Here is a 15,075-nt window from a genome sequence, read left to right as displayed (position 1 = left end):
GGTGGGGGACACATGTGGTGCTGAGCTGCCTGGCCGAGGGTCCCAGGATGGGGGTGAGATGTGGCGGGGGATCCTGGGAGGTAGGTGGGATGTATGGTCAGGAGCCCGGGATATAGGTTAGTAGGTGTGATATATGGCCAGGATCCCAGGGATGTAGGAGTGATATATGGCCAGGATCCTGGGATACAGGGCTGGTGCAAGGCCAGGGATTCCAGGATATGGGGGTGATGTATGGCCAGGGGTCCCAGGATGCAGGGGAAACACATGGCCAGGGATCCTGCCATGTAGGGATGGGGTCTCTGGGATGCAGGGGTGATACATGCCTGTGATCCTGGGATGCAGACATGACGTGTTTCTGGGATTCTGGGATGTGGGGATGATGTGTTTCTGGGATTCTGGGATGTGGGGATGTGTGCCTGGGGTGCTGAGAGGCAGGGACAATCTGTGCCCAGGATGCAGGGAAAACGTGTGCCTGGGATCCTGGGGTGCAGGGATGATACGTGCCCAGGATGTTTGGATGCAGGAAAGATGCGTGCCTGGGATGCGGGAATGATGTGTACCTGGGATGTCGGGATGCGGGGACAACGTATGCCCAGGATGCTGGGATGCATGTATGATGTGTGCCCAGGATGCAGGGAAGATCTGTGCCTGGGATACCAGGACGATGTGTACCTGGGATGGTGGGATGCGGCAACAACATATGCTGGGGGTGCAGGGACGATGTGTGCCCGGGCTGCTGGGATCCTGGGACGATGTGTGCCCGGGCTGCAGGGATCCTGGGACGATGTGTGCCCGGGATGCTGGGATCCTGGGACGATGTGTGCCCGGGATGCTGGGCACCAGCCCCGGGCTCTGCTCTGCGCTGCCACCAGATGCTGCTGTTAAGCCGAAGGAAACCCCCGTCCCCGCTGCCCCTCACAGCACAGAGCAGCAGCCGCTCCGCCGGGGGTCCCGTCTGCCCACCCCCACCCCCCCCGACCCTGCGGGACACCCCCGATCAAGGCCTGCACCCAGGGGTGCCAGCCCTGGGTGGGGACCTCTGGGGAGGAGAAGCCGGGGGTGGGTACAGAGCTCCCCACTCTCGGCGGTGCCACGGTCTCCATCCGCTCCTGCGCAGAGTCCTGCTGTCACCAGCCGTGGGGTGGGCAGAGCTAGCCCCACTGCCGAGGGGTCACTGGTCCCCACAGAGACCTCAGGAGACGGGGACACCATCCAGCGCTGGGACCCGGCCGAGGGGCCGTGCTGGGATGTCCCCACAGACCCCCACTCCACCCAGCGCCGTGTGCGAGCGGCCCCGGTGATGTTGTTGTTCCAAAACACGCTGGTTTCTGGCCAGAAAAGAAAAAAAAAAAAGAAAAATCCCTAAGTTTTTTTATTTTTTTCCCTTTTCCGTAGTCATCTCCGCGTCCAAACTTCCTGAGAGTGGCTCTGGCCCTCCCTCCACTTCCGACGGCTGCGTTGTGCCGTCCCGGCCGGCTGAGGCAACGGGCCAGGCCAGCCCCGCGTGGGGGGCCATCGCACCCCAACCCTGCCTGCCACCACGGCCCCCGGCCAGGTGAGTGCCACCATCCCCAGCCTGGGGCACTTGGGTCCTGGGGGTGGGTTTGGGGGGATTTGCACTGTGCCCTGCCGGGGTGCTGCTGGAGGCAATGGTCCCGAGTACCATGGCGGGGGCTTGGGGACAGCGCAGGTCCCCATGGCTGAGGCAAAGGGACAGTGGCGGGGGGGGACGGTGGTGGGGGGACAGCGGATGGGGTGTGGGACGGTGCTGTGACACCCCATGGTGACCCCATTGCTGACCCTGACCCCAACCCCAACCCTAACCTTCACCCTTGCCCCCCTCACCCTCACCCAGCCCCATCCCTGTGGGTTCGCAGCCCCCGGAGGAAACGTGTCAGCCCTTGGAGGAAGCGCAGGGGCAGAGATAGTGGCTCCGGGGGGGCCCCAGCACAGTGCCCCCCCTGGGGATGGGCCAGGGCTGGTCTCCTGGTCCCCAGCCCTCACCCCAGCCACCCCCCCCCCCCCATCACTGGCAGGCCATGGTCCCCATCCTACTCAGGGGGTGCTTGGGGCACCCATGGTTTGGGGAGCGCTGGCTCTTTTGGGGTCTCTTGCCACTATGGCAACTTTGGGGGGGCTCTTCCCCACTGCTGGGCCCCCCAACGAGGAGCAGATGGGGCCTGGCGGTGTGTTTTGATGAATCCTCGCTTTTCCTGCCAGCATCTCCCAGCGGTTCCTGTTGTTGCAGCCGTGCTGGGACCCCCCGACCCCCTCCCTACATTGCTAGAGCAGGGGATGGGGCCGGATGGGGAGGGCTGGGAGGGTGTCCCCCAGTTCTGCTCCCTAGGAGGGTCCAGGGGAGGGAATTTTGCCTGTGGATGAGCAATTAATTCCTCACCGCCAGGAGCTGATGGGAAATGGGGGGAAACTTTCCCACTAAACAGTTTTTCCACACAAAACTGGCCGCTCTGGGAGAAAGGGGGGTCGCTCCCTCCCTCCACCCCCTTATTTGGCCCCAAACCACAGCACAGCCCTGGCGAGGGGGAGGACGGACTCGGGGGGCTGCCGGGACAGCACTTTTGGGGTGTCCCATGGCTGGAGTGGCATGGAAGTGGCCATAAATCCAGCTGTGCCGACCAGGAAACCTCTGTTTCCTCCCCCGGCACGCGTGTGTTTAGCCATAAAACACGCGTCCCGGTAAACACAGCACCGCAGGCTCGGGGGGCTCGCTGTCCCTCCCCTGCCGCCGGCCCCCAGGCTGGCGGTGATCCCAGAGCCGCCCCGGCAAAGCCGGACCCTCGCTGGGTTGAGCAAGAAGCCAATGGATCCAGGAAACGCAACTGGGAATAAACATGAAATGGGTTGAAACGGGGCCACGAGGCACCACGCCAGGGCCGGGAGCCGCTGTGCCGAACTCCTCCCCAGCACCCCGGGTACGCGCCCCCCCCAGCAGCACCCCACACTGGGATGGGGTGCGGTGGGAGAGGTCGCGGTGATGCCAGGATGCAGCCCTGGGGTGTCTGGGGATGCAGAGATAAGGCTGCGTGGGGCCACCCAGGCTGCTGAGCGGCCGTGCCTCAGTTTCCCCTTGGCACAGGCTGGTGCTGGGGGAGCAGCGGGGGCCGGGGTTGGGGCTGTTCCCGTGCACAGAGGAATGCAAAGCCAGGTCCGAGGGGAGGCCGGATCCTGTGCCGAAGCCCGGGCCGGGGGTGGTGGGTGGGGAGCAGGAATGCAGCGAGGCGGAGGGCGAAGCTGTCTCCCTGCTGTCTCTCCGTGCAGGATGGTGCTGCGGGCCGTGGTGCTGGCGATGCACGCCTGTCTCCTGGCCGCCCTCCGCCCCAGCGACCCCAATGTCTGCAGCTACTGGGAGAGGTAGGAAGGAATGGGGGGACTGGGGCGGGGGGGGGGGGCTGATGGCGGTGGGGCCATCCAGGACCCACCGTCACCCCACGTCCTCTCCTTCGGCAGCTTCACAGCAGCGGTGAAGGAGTCCTACACCAAACCCCACGTCGTGTCCTCCACCGAGCCCTGTCCCAGGGCGCTGGGCTCCCCCCTGCCCTGCCTGCAGCAGAGGTGGGAGCAGCCCCGGCCCCACCTTGGGGACTGCAGGGTATCCCCATGGCTATGGGGGGGGGCTGGAGCGGGGCTGTCCCACTGCTGTCTGTCCTCATGGCTATGGGGGGGCTGGAGGGGGGCTGTCCCACTGCGGGGTGTCCTCATGGCTATGGGGGGGCTGGAGGGGGGCTGTCCCACTGTGGGGTGTCCCTATGGCTGTGGGGGGGCTGGAGCGGGTCTGTCCCACTGCTGGGTGTCCTCATGGCTATGGGGGGGCTGGAGCGGGGCTGTCCCACTGCGGGGTGTCCCTATGGCTATGGGGGGGCTGGAACGGGGCTGTCTCACTGCGGGGTGTCCTCATGGCTATGGGGGGGCTGGAGGGGGGCTGTCCCACTGTGGGGTGTCCCTATGGCTGTGGGGGGGCTGGAGCGGGTCTGTCCCACTGCTGGGTGTCCTCATGGCTATGGGGGGGCTGGAGCGGGGCTGTCCCGCTGCGGGGTGTCCCTATGGCTATGGGGGGGCTGGAGCGGGGCTGCTCCCATCATAACGGTGCTGGTGTGGGGCGCAGGATAGTGTACCGCACCGAGTACCGGCAGGCAGTCCGGACCGATTACCGGAGACGCTACCAGTGCTGCTTGGGCTACTACGAGAGCCGGGACACCTGCGTCCGTGAGTGGGGCAAGCAGGGCGAGTGGGGGGGGTCCCGGGGGCCATATCCTGGCTCCTCAAAGCCCGTCCCCCCCCGGCTTTGTCCCCACAGCACGCTGCACCCAGGAGTGCGTCCATGGCCGGTGCGTGGCTCCCGATCTCTGCCAGTGCGAGCCGGGCTGGCGGGGCACCAACTGCTCCAGCGGTGAGGGATGGGTGTCGGGGTGCTGGGTGGGTGGGGTGGGGGAGCACGGAGGTGGGGAACCCCAGCTGGGGGTGGCAGGGTGGGGCAGTGGCTTTCCCTGGAGAGCTGGGCAGCCTGGGGTGGGACACCCCGGTGGTTAGTGGGGATGGGGAGAAGGATGGAGATTGGGATGGGATGGAGATGGGATTGGGATAGGGATGGGATACGGGTGAGATTGGGATGGGATGGATAATAGAATGGGGACAGGGAATGGGATGGGGATGGAGGTGGGGTGGGATACATATGAGCTGGAGATAGGATGAGGATGGGATGGGCATGGGAATGGGATGAGGATAGAGAATGGAATGGGGCTGGGGTGGGATGGGGGTGGAGATAGGAGGAGGATGGGATGAAGATGGATGATGGGGCTGGGATGGGGAGGTACCGGTGGTCTCCCCCATGCAGAGTGTGATGAGCTGTCGTGGGGGCCGGGCTGCGGACACCGCTGCAACTGCCACCATGGGGCCCCCTGTGACCCTCTGAGCGGGGTCTGCTCCTGCCCCCCCGGCTTTGCCGACCCACTGTGCCACCAGCCGTGCCCACCCGGCGCCTACGGCCAGGGCTGCCGCCTGTCCTGCCCCTGCCACCACCGGGCCCCCTGCAACGCCTCCACCGGTGCCTGCCTCTGCCCCCCGGGGCTGGCCGGCCCCCTGTGAGTAGGGGCTCCCCACTCTGCACCACCCCCCCCAACCCTGGCACCCACCTGGGTGAGGGTCCCGCTCACCCTTCTCCCCCTCTCCCTGCAGCTGCGAGGTGCACTGCCCCGAGGGGACGCCCTGCAGCAACCCCTGCCCTTGCCAGAATGGGGGGATCTGCCACCCCGCCAGCACTGGCACTTGTGTCTGCCCCCACGGATGGATGGTAGGTAGGCTGCGACCCCCCCTCAACGCGGTCCCTGCCTCAGTTTCCCCTGCTGACCCCGGTGCTCTTTTGCAGGGGGAGATCTGCTCTGTGCCGTGCCCCCCCGGGCGCTTCGGTCCTGGCTGTCAGGGCGAGTGTCGTTGCCACAACGGGGGCCGCTGTGACCCCCAGGGGGGACAGTGCCAGTGTGCCCCCGGCTTCACCGGAGAGCAGTGAGGGGGGGGGACTGGGCATGGGGGGGTCAGGGGGTTGGGGGGCAGTGGGGTTGTGACACACGGGGACAGGGCACTTTGGGATGGGGGTCCATGGGGCTGGGGGGCAGATGGGGACAGGAGCGTAGGGGACAGGGGCATGCTGGGCTGGGGGCAGATGGAGATGGGGGTGCACAGGGAGGGGGCACAGGGGTACAGCGGACGGCTGGGGGTACCCGGGGATGAGTCACATGGGCACAGGGCCACCCAGCCCCACTGCTGCCAGTGCCAGGTCTCTGTACAGGCAGGGCCACCCCAGCTCCCCCAGCCTGGCATGCAATGAGCTGGACGGCCTCAGCTTGGGGCAGGTTGGGGGGAGTCCAGGAACCACCTCTGCTCCTGGTGGGGCCATATCACCCCCTTTTGCCCCCCACCCCCTCCCCCATGCAGGTGCCGGGAGAGGTGCCCAGTGGGGCGGTACGGGCAGGATTGCCAGGAGACCTGCGACTGTGCCAACGGGGGCCAGTGCTTCCACGTGGACGGGGGCTGCCTGTGCGAAGCCGGCTTCCAGGGCAGCCGCTGCGAGGAGCGGCTGTGCCTACCCGGCCTTTACGGCCTCCACTGCCAGAGCCGCTGCCTCTGCCACCCCCAGCACAGCCAGAGGTAGGACCCCCCCATCCCACCCTGGCTCCGCCCCAGCACCCTTGCCTCCCCCCTGCACCATCACCTCCCCTCAGCACCCTCGCTGTGCAAGCTGGGATGCTGGCTGGGTGGCCAAGAAGAGGTTAAACCCCCTCTGGGGCAGGTGCTTTGTGCCCCCTCCCATTTGCAAAGCTCCTTCCCAGCACACCCAGTGCCCCATACTGGGAGCACTGGGGTGCTGAGCGGGTACCCCCCCAGCTGCCACCCATTGCTCGGGGAGTGCATCTGCCACCCTGGCTGGGCCGGGCTCTTCTGCAACGAAAGTTGCCCCCCCGGTTCCTTCGGGGCCGGCTGCCTGCAGACCTGCCTCTGCCTCCATGGGGGGACCTGTGATGGGACCACCGGCCGCTGCCACTGCCCCCCCGGCTACACGGTGTGGGGGGCACGGGGGGCTGGTGGTGCTGGGACAGCATGTGGAGTGGGGTGGGGGTCTGGGCATCCCTAGGGGGAGAGTGGGGGTCTGGGGGGTTCTGGGGGGAAGGGTGGGCGGAAGGGTGGTCCTAGGGGGGAGAGTGGGGGTCTGGAGACATCCTGAGGGGGAGCAGGGGCGTCTGGGTGGTCCTGAGGGAGGGTCTGGGTGGTTGTGGGGGGAGTGCGGGGGTCTGGGTGGTCCTGGGGACGAGGGAGTGTGGGAGTCTGGGTGGTCCTGGGGGAGGGTGGGGGTCTGGATGGTTCTGAGGGGAAGCATGGGGCCTGGGCATCCCTGGGGGGAAACACAGGGGGCTGGGCATCCTTGGGGATGGGTTGGGGCTCTTGTCTCTGGGGGCAGTTTTGGGGTCTGGGCATCCCTTGGTGTGGCGGGGAGGGGCATGGGCATGTGGGCATCCCTGGGGGGCAGCTTGGGGGGTCGAGGCAACCTTGGGGACAGCTTGGGGTTCCCATGGTGGGATGGGGTTTTTGGGGTCACCCACTCTCCCTCTAGCACCAGGATGCCAAGAGGAGAGACGGGGAGGGGACAGGGTGTCCCCAGACTCCTGGGTCCTTTCCCCAGCCCTGGGTGGGGGTCCCAGCTGTCCTGAAGTCTTCTCCCCCCACCCCCAGGACGAGCACTGCTCCTCCTTGTGCCCCCCTGACACCTTTGGGATGAACTGCTCGGGGCGCTGCTCTTGCCAGCATGCCCTCGCCTGCTCCCCCCTCGATGGCTCCTGCCTCTGCAAGGAAGGTGGGTGCACACCAGGGTGGGGGGGTGTCCCCCTATCCCCATCCCCATGCCCACCCTGCTGTCCCCTCATTCCGCAGGCTGGCACGGACCTGACTGCTCGATGCCATGTCCCGCCGGCACTTGGGGTCCCAGCTGCAACCGGAGCTGTGAGTGTGCCCACGGGGCTGCCTGTGACCCCCAAAGCGGGACCTGCAGCTGCCCCCCAGGCTGGCAGGGCCCCCGCTGCCTGCAGCCCTGCCCGGTGAGTCCTGCCGGCTGTGCCGGCGCTGCCTGCGCTGGGGTTTGGTGCCACCATCCCTGGTACTGACCCCCTGACCTGGACCGGTCCCCCAGAATGGGACGTTCGGGGCGAGCTGCGGGCAACGGTGTGATTGCGCCCATGCCGACGGCTGCGATCCAGTGACCGGAGAGTGCCGCTGCCTGCCCGGCTGGACAGGTAAGGGACGGGGACCAGGGAGGCAGGGGACCCCGCTGTGCCTTCAGCCCTTGACCTTCATCCCTCATCCTCCTCGCAGGGCCGCAGTGCAAGCAGGGCTGTCTGCACGGCTTCTGGGGCCGAGGCTGCCTCATGCCCTGCTCCTGCCACAACGGGGCCGCCTGCTCGCCCCAGGATGGATCCTGCACCTGCGCCCCAGGGTACCGTGGCCCAACCTGCCAGCGCCGTGAGTGCCCTTCCCCCCCCCCAAAAAATTGTGGGTTGCTCCCAACCTACCCCCTCCCCACCGCCCCTTGACCCCTGGGGCTGAGACCGGGCGCACTCATCTCACCCCAGCTTGCCCGCCCGGCCGCTACGGCAAGCGCTGCTCCCTGAGCTGCTCCTGCGCCAATGGTTCCTCCTGCCACCCCACCAACGGCTCCTGCCTCTGCGCCCCGGGCTGGCACGGCCCCCGCTGCTCCCAACGTGAGTGGGGGTCTGGGAGGGGTCTGGGGGGGGGGAAGTGGGGTGCAGGGCTGACCCCATCCCTTGCTTCCCCCCCCACCCCCAGCCTGCGTCCCCAGCTCCTGGGGGGATGCTTGTGCCCAGCCCTGCCTGTGCCACCATGGGGGGACGTGCTACCCCACTGAGGGGACATGCCACTGCCCGGCCAGCTGGACAGGGAGACTCTGCGGCGAAGGTAGAATACATCACAGACACCCCCCGCCGTGGGTCTGCACCCCCTGGATCCAGCCTGGGGATCTGGGGGGGGAAAGAGCAAGAACTGCCCAGGGCCATATGGGTTACCCCTACCCAGCTCTGCCCTGGGCAGTATGGAGATATATGGGCCCACTATGGAGCTATATGGTACCAGTATGGAGCTATATGGTCCTGGGGACTATGGGTCTGTATGGTCCCAGTATGGAGCTATAGGGTGCCAGCATGGAGGCATATGGTCCCGGGCAGTATGGAGCTCTGTGGTCCCCGTACAGAGCCATACAGCGCTGGGCAGTATGGCTCTGAAACCCCCACTCCCTGTGCCCCCAGCCTGCCCCCTCGGGACCTTCGGGCTCCAGTGCAACCAGCTCTGCCACTGCCCCCCCAACGTTACCTGCCACCCTGCCAGCGGGATGTGCTCCTGTGCCCCGGGCAGGATCGGGCCCCGCTGCGAGGCTGGTGAGTGGGCACAGAAAGGGGGGTTCCCTGCTGGGGTCCCTGCCTCACCCTAAGGACTGTTCCCCCCCCCCCACCCCATAGGGACCCCCGAGCAGCCCTACACCATCGTGCCAGCCCCCCCGACAGGCTACAGCTCCCTGGGGGTGGTGCTCAGCCTGGTGGCCCTGGTGGCATTGCTGGTGGCTGTGGTAGCTGTGGCCCTCTGTTACCGTCACCGGCAGAAGGGGAAAGAGAGCCGGCACCTGGCCGTGGCCTACACGGCGGGACAGACGGACACCTCTGACTACGTGGTGCCAGGTGAGCCCAGTGGCGGCGGGGATGCGGCCCCAGCCCCGGTGACCCCACTGCACCAAGCTGACGCCTGTCCCCCCAGATGTTCCACCGAGCCACCATGCGCACTACTACTCCAACCCCAGCTACCACACACTGTCCCAGTGCACGCTGCCAGCGCCCGGCCCCGGTGTCCAGGACAGGGCCAGCTCCCTCAAGGTACGGCACAGCACGGCATGGCACAGCGCGGCACCCGGCAGTGTGGCACGGTGCCGCGTGGTGCAACATGGCGCTGCACAGTGCACCATGGTGCCAGCACGGTCTTGCACACCGTTGTGTTGCATGGTGCACCATGGTTTTGCACAGTACACTGTGATGTTGCATGGTGTGGCACGGCGTTGCACAGTGCATCATGATGGTGCAGCACGGTGTTGCACGGTGCACTGGGGTGTTTTGTGGTCTACCGTGGTGCAGCATGATGTTGCACGGTGCACCACGGCATGGCACGGCACGGCACCGCTGCCAGGAGCCTTGTGGCCAAACCATCCCCTGTTTGGGCTCCAGGTGCCCAGCACCCAGCTCTTCCCCAGCGCGGAGAGACCCTATGGCCCCGAAGGCAACGCCACACTGCCCCCAGACTGGAAGCACCTTGGGGCACCAGCCCTGGGACCCAGGGGTAAGGGGGGTTGGGGGGGCGGCAGCTCCCAGGGACCTGGTGGGGATCTTGGCTGGAGCAGGGTCCCCTCCCTGCTCAAGACCCACCAGGAAGGTGCTGGCGTGGGTTGGGTGGTGACCCCAAACTTGTCCCCTTACAGGGGGGCAGCTGGACCGGAGCTACAGCTACAGCTACAGCTGCAGCCTGGGGAAGTACAATAGCAAAGGTACAGGGTGGGATGGGGATGGATGGGGAAGGGACCAGGATGGGGAAGGGAAGGGATGGAGATGGGGATGGGGTCAGGAAAGGACAGGAGTGGGATGGGGAAGGGCTGGGGAAAGGACAGGGATGGGATGGGGAAAGGATGAGGATGAGATGGGGATGAGGATAGGGATGGGGAAGAGACAGGGATGGGATGGGGATGGGACAGGGCTGGAATGGGGTGGGGATGGGTATGAGAGAGCAATGAGATGGGGATGGGATGGGGTGGGGAACGGAGGGGGCTGGGGTAGGGAACAGATGGCGCTGGGACTTGCCTGGGACACAGCCAGACACAGCTGCTCCCTCTCCCCTGTGCTCCCTGCCATGGGGAGCTCCCCTCCAACCCCTTCTCCCCCAGACCACTCCCCGGACGGCCTGGGGGCCAGCACCAGCTCCCTGGCCAGCGAGAACCCTTACGCCACCATCAAGGAGCTGCCCCCTGCCACCGCCAAGGCCCTCGAGGGCAGCTACATGGAGATGAAATCCCCTGTCCGACGGGAGATGTCCTACGCCGAGATCGGGCTCCTCGAGGAGCCGTCCCAGGAGGGTACGGCTGGGGGCGTCCCCTGGGTCTGGTGAGCCCAGCCAGGGGGGGACACGGCCCCGGTGACGGGGGCTGCATGGCCTGGGGGGGGACAGAGTGCTTGTGACGAAGGCTGCATGGCTCAGGGGACGTCATGGCCCCAGTGATGGGGGCTGCATGGCTCGGGGGGGGGGGGACGACATGGTGCTGGCAACGGGTGCTGCATGGCTCTGGGGGGAACAGGGCCCCAGTGACAGGGCTGCATGGCTCTGGGGGGGTCATGGAGCTGGTGATGGGGGCTGCATGGCTCAGGGGGAAACAGGGCCCCAGTGACAGGGCTGCATGGCTTGGGGGGGGGGTCACGGCACTGGTGACGGGGGCTGCATGGTTCGGGGGGAACATGACCCCAGTGACGGGGGCTGCATGGCTCGGGCGGGGGGGGGGGTGTCCTGGTGCTGGTGACAGGCTGCACGGCCTGGGTGGGACTCCTTGCAGCCTCGTCTTGTCCCTGCAGAGAGTTGCCCCGGGGGGGCCGAAGGTGTGACCCCCGCAGACCCCTCCAGCCATTACGACTCCCCCAAGAACAGCCACATCCCGAGTCACTATGACGTGCCGCCCGCCCGCCATTACCCGCCGTCCCCCCCGCTGCGCAGGAAGGACCGCTGAGGGACTGTGGGGATCCCTCCACACCCCACCCCGGGGGGGGCCGGGGTACCCCAGGACTGTCCCTGTCCCCGAGCCCGAGGGGGGGACGCAGGCTGTGAATAAAGGGGTTGTCGGTGCGGTGTGAGCCGGGGCTGCCTGCAGCTGCGTCCCTGGGGTCTGCGTGGGGTGGGGGGAGGGGGATGGGCCTCCATGGCACCGGGGGGAGGAAGGGATGGCCGGATGGGGTGGGGGGCCTGGGGGGGGGCGCCCAGGCGCAGGGTCAGGGATGGACTCGGTGATGGGCCCAGTAAAGGCCCAGTAATGGGAAAAGAAATGGACCAGTAAAGGCCCAGTGGTGGTCCAACGCTGGCCCCAGGAAAGGGAGGCCCAGCGCTGGGTCCGGTCAGGGCTCAGTCACGGCCCAGTGCCGCTGCCCAGCGCTCCCAGTATCGCGGCCCAGCGCCCCCAGTGCCGCTGCCCAGCGCCCCCAGTGCCGCTGCCCAGCGCTCCCAGTGCCGCTGCCCAGTGCCCGGCCTCTCCCCCCAGGGGCTGCCGAGGTGGCGGCCCCGCCCCTTTCCGTACCGGCCCTGCCTCTTCCTTGCCACCCCGCCCCTTCCAGGCTAACCCCGCCCTTTCCCCGCCAGCCCCACCCACCTAGACCCTGCTCCGCCCTTTCCCGGCCGGCCCCGCCCCGCGCAGGCGCCGCAGCGCCCCGACGCCCCGCCCCTCGCGGCGCGGCCGATGCGTTGTCGGTTGGGAAGGGGCAGAGGCCGAGGAGCGAGGTTACGGCCGGCCCTGGGACCCCCCCCCCAGGCCTAGGAACCCCTCAGGGCGGCCTCCATAGGGATCCCCGTGGGCCCCACAGGCCCTGGCACACACCCCCCGCACTCCCATAGGCCCCCAGGCCTGGAAATCCCCCAGGGAGGCCTCCATAGGGACCCCCATTGGATACCCGACCCCGGGACCCCCATAGGCCCCCAGCCCTGGACCCCCCCCCCGGGAGACTCCCATAGGGACCCCCCTGGGGCTCACCCAACCCTGGGACCCTTTCTGACCCCAAGGAGACCTCCACTGAGGCCCCCCTAGGGCCCCCTGCCACTGGGATCCCCCTTTCCCCTTCCAGGGATTCCATAGGGACCCCCCAGCCAAGAAACCCCCCCCCCCATAGAGCTCCTTGTCCCTGGGACTCCTCTCACCCACATAGGGATCCCCATAGAGCCCCCAGCCCTGGGACCCTCATAGGGCCCTTGGACCCCCCCTCATTTGCTTAGGGACACCCATAGCCCCCCCCCCCCTCCCCCAAGCCCCCTCCACAGGCCCCTGGGACCACCCTGCATCCCCACAGGGCCACCAGGCCTGGGACTTCCACCCCACCCCAGGGAGACCCCCAAGGGACCCTAGGACCCCCCTCACCCCCTAGAGAGACCTCCGTAGAGCCCCCTGCCACTGGGGCACCCCTTTCCCCTTGCAGGGATCCCCATAGGTCTTTTGTCCTTGGGACACCCCCCTGTTCCCCCCCCCGCAGGGATACCCATAGGGCCCCCAGCCCAGGGACCCTCATAGGGCCCTGACGTCCACCCTCACCTGCATAGGGACCCCACTGGGACCCCCTGGCCCAGGGATGCTGGGGGTTTGGGTGCTGGGCAGGGCCAGCCCTGGGGCCAGGGGGTACTGACCCCCGCCCCCGGTGCCCCCCAGCTGCGGACCATGAGGCGGCGGGGGGAGCGGGTGTCCAGGGAGAAGGCAGCGGTGGCCGCAGAAGAGGAGATGAAGAGCACGGAGAGGAAGGTTGAGCAGGGGACAGGTGAGACCCTGGCCCTGGCAGGTGGTGGGGGGGCTATGGGGGTCTCCCTTATGTCCCCCCCCTCCTGCCTGCCCTGCCTGCAGAGGAGTACCACTGCACCGGCCTCCTGGAGCAGGACTTTCCCGAGCTCTGCGCCCGGGCTGGCATTGCCAGCGTCCCCAAAGTCACCCTCCGGCCATCTCCGAGCTTCCCTACCGATGGTGAGCGGGTCGGGGTGACATTGGGGTGCGGGAAGAGCCTGTGCCTGTGGGGTCCCTCCCAGGGGAGCACAGGGCTGCTGGCAGCACCCTCCAACCCACCCTTGTCCCCATCCTGCAGAGGAGCCCACTGAGCTACCGCTGGCGGAGGTCCTTGCCCGCATCCAGCGCAAGTACAGCCGCTTCCAGCCCTGCATCCAGGTGGAGAGGGAGCACGAGGACCCCCGGAGTGTCTGTGCCATCTTCCTGCGAGGTGGGTCCTGGGGGAGCCCCAGGGTCCCCCCTGGCTCCCAGGGCTGAGGAACCCCTGGAAATCAGCCTGTGGGATCCCCCCCAAGCCATGCCAGTGCTCATGGGAGGGGAGAGGCCACATCTGGGGGCTCTTCCCCCCATCTGCCCCCCCCATCCCGTGCCCCTGACCTCCTTGTCTCTGGCAGGCTGGAAGATTGAGGAGGACATGCTGGGGGTCCTGAGCCAGTGCCTGCCCGCCCTGGCTGGCCTGCAGGCAGTACAGTGAGTGCAGGCAGGGAGGGGGTCACAGGCAGCCCCCCCTCAAGACACCAGCACATCCCCTCCCTGGCAGTGGGTCCTGATGCCCAGCTTTGTCTTCCCGCAGCCTCTGGAAGGTTGGGCTGACAGAGCAGCTGCTCCCTGCGTTGGCGGCGCTGCTGGCACACTGTCCTCGTCTGCGGTACGCAGTCGAGGGGTGCTCCCTCGTTATTGCTAATTGAGGAACATGGGTGTCAGGGAGGATCATTAATGCTGGCCAGGGGTGGGGGGGTTTCCTCCACAGGACGCTCAGCCTGGAGGGAAACCCCTTGCCCGAGCCCGCCTTCCACATGCTGATGGGGAGCGACAGCACGTGAGTCGGAGCCGGATCGAGCCACGCTTGGCTGATTTCCCCCCATGGGACCGCTGATGGGTCCCCAGCTGCAGGCAGCCCTGCCTGCTGCAAGACCCCCCTCCCCCCCGCCTCAGTGCAGGCAGCAAAGCCCAGGCCTCCACTGCCCGTCCTGCAGGCTGGCCCACCTCTGGCTGCGCAACAACAGCATCGGGGACGCGGCCGCCCAGTTCATTGGGCAAAGCCTTTCCACCCTGAGCTCCTCCAACCGCAGCCTGGTCTCGCTCGTCCTCAGCTTCAACCGCATCTCGGACCTTGGAGCCGGCTACATTGCCGAGGTGGGCAGCGGGAGGGGCTGCCTGCTGCGGGCAGGGGAGGGCTTGGGGGTCAGCTGGGTGCCCAGCACCCTGCGCCCCAGCACCCATCCTGTCCCTTGGCCCTCCAGGGCTTGCGCTTGAACCGCTCCCTGCTCTCCCTATCCCTGGCAAACAACGATATTGGCGACGTCGGGGCCACCAGGCTCGCCGAGGTGGGTACCCCCCACCTCTCCGGGAGCAGGGTGCGTGCCTCACCCGCCCTGAGCCCAGCCCCGCTGCCTGCCAGGTCCTGGGGCCGTTCGCGCTCACGCATGCCGAAGTGGTAGAGAGGAGGCGGCTGCTCTTGGCGGAGGCGCTGGGACGGTTCTGCACGGTGAGACTCCCCCCACTCCTCGTTTTGTGGGGGCCACGTTCCCTCCCTACCTCTGGGAAAGGTCGGAGGCTCTCAGCAACCTGAGCACCCCTCTCCCCCAGACCCCAAAAGAGACGGAGGAACAGAGTGAGCATCCCTCCAGCCTGCGTGGCAGCATGGCCCCCGACAAGCTGCCCCCGGCCAAGCATGGCAAAACCCCCGCCAAGAAGGTGAGGAGGCAGGTGGCTGATGCAGG

The 15,075-nt window shown here is 67.4% G+C and overlaps 2 protein-coding genes across 8 annotated transcripts in view; both read left to right on the top strand.

The window, feature by feature from the left end:
• The first annotated feature begins 1,397 nt into the window (after window positions 1-1,397).
• On the top strand, window positions 1,398-11,447 carry PEAR1 (platelet endothelial aggregation receptor 1). 7 transcript variants are annotated; one of them, XM_075040888.1, is made up of 23 exons: window positions 1,398-1,555; window positions 3,280-3,372; window positions 3,469-3,573; window positions 4,124-4,224; window positions 4,316-4,408; window positions 4,853-5,099; window positions 5,194-5,308; window positions 5,384-5,520; window positions 5,950-6,162; window positions 6,400-6,574; window positions 7,243-7,363; window positions 7,441-7,604; window positions 7,697-7,799; window positions 7,879-8,025; window positions 8,136-8,264; window positions 8,350-8,478; window positions 8,826-8,954; window positions 9,036-9,251; window positions 9,328-9,443; window positions 9,789-9,900; window positions 10,040-10,105; window positions 10,499-10,687; window positions 11,178-11,447. In XM_075040888.1, exons 2-23 carry the CDS (start codon window positions 3,281-3,283, stop codon window positions 11,327-11,329), a joined length of 3,051 nt encoding a protein of 1,016 aa, XP_074896989.1. In that variant the 5' UTR covers window positions 1,398-1,555; window position 3,280; the 3' UTR covers window positions 11,330-11,447. The 7 variants fall into 7 exon arrangements, with proteins under 7 accessions (XP_074896989.1, XP_074896992.1, XP_074896993.1 ...); XM_075040891.1 differs by having other exon boundaries at window positions 11,159-11,431; XM_075040892.1 differs by having other exon boundaries at window positions 10,499-10,715; window positions 11,159-11,350.
• A 1,166-nt stretch (window positions 11,448-12,613) lies between these two features.
• Window positions 12,614-15,075, top strand: part of LRRC71 (leucine rich repeat containing 71) — a 3,527-nt gene continuing 1,065 nt past the window's right edge. Inside the window, exons 1-10 of the mRNA XM_075040887.1 lie at window positions 12,614-13,112; window positions 13,196-13,312; window positions 13,431-13,562; window positions 13,747-13,822; window positions 13,926-14,000; window positions 14,103-14,171; window positions 14,329-14,488; window positions 14,596-14,679; window positions 14,754-14,840; window positions 14,942-15,049. Coding sequence (XP_074896988.1) covers window positions 13,016-13,112; window positions 13,196-13,312; window positions 13,431-13,562; window positions 13,747-13,822; window positions 13,926-14,000; window positions 14,103-14,171; window positions 14,329-14,488; window positions 14,596-14,679; window positions 14,754-14,840; window positions 14,942-15,049 — 1,005 coding nt within the window. The 5' untranslated portion in view covers window positions 12,614-13,015. The remainder of the gene's footprint in view (window positions 13,113-13,195; window positions 13,313-13,430; window positions 13,563-13,746; window positions 13,823-13,925; window positions 14,001-14,102; window positions 14,172-14,328; window positions 14,489-14,595; window positions 14,680-14,753; window positions 14,841-14,941; window positions 15,050-15,075) is intronic.

This window comes from Buteo buteo, chromosome 11, assembly GCF_964188355.1.
Source record: "Buteo buteo chromosome 11, bButBut1.hap1.1, whole genome shotgun sequence".
In the NCBI taxonomy this organism is placed as follows: domain Eukaryota; kingdom Metazoa; phylum Chordata; class Aves; order Accipitriformes; family Accipitridae; genus Buteo; species Buteo buteo.
The sequence above is the reverse complement of the archived record's forward strand: the minus strand, read 5'-3'. Positions and strand labels throughout refer to the sequence as shown.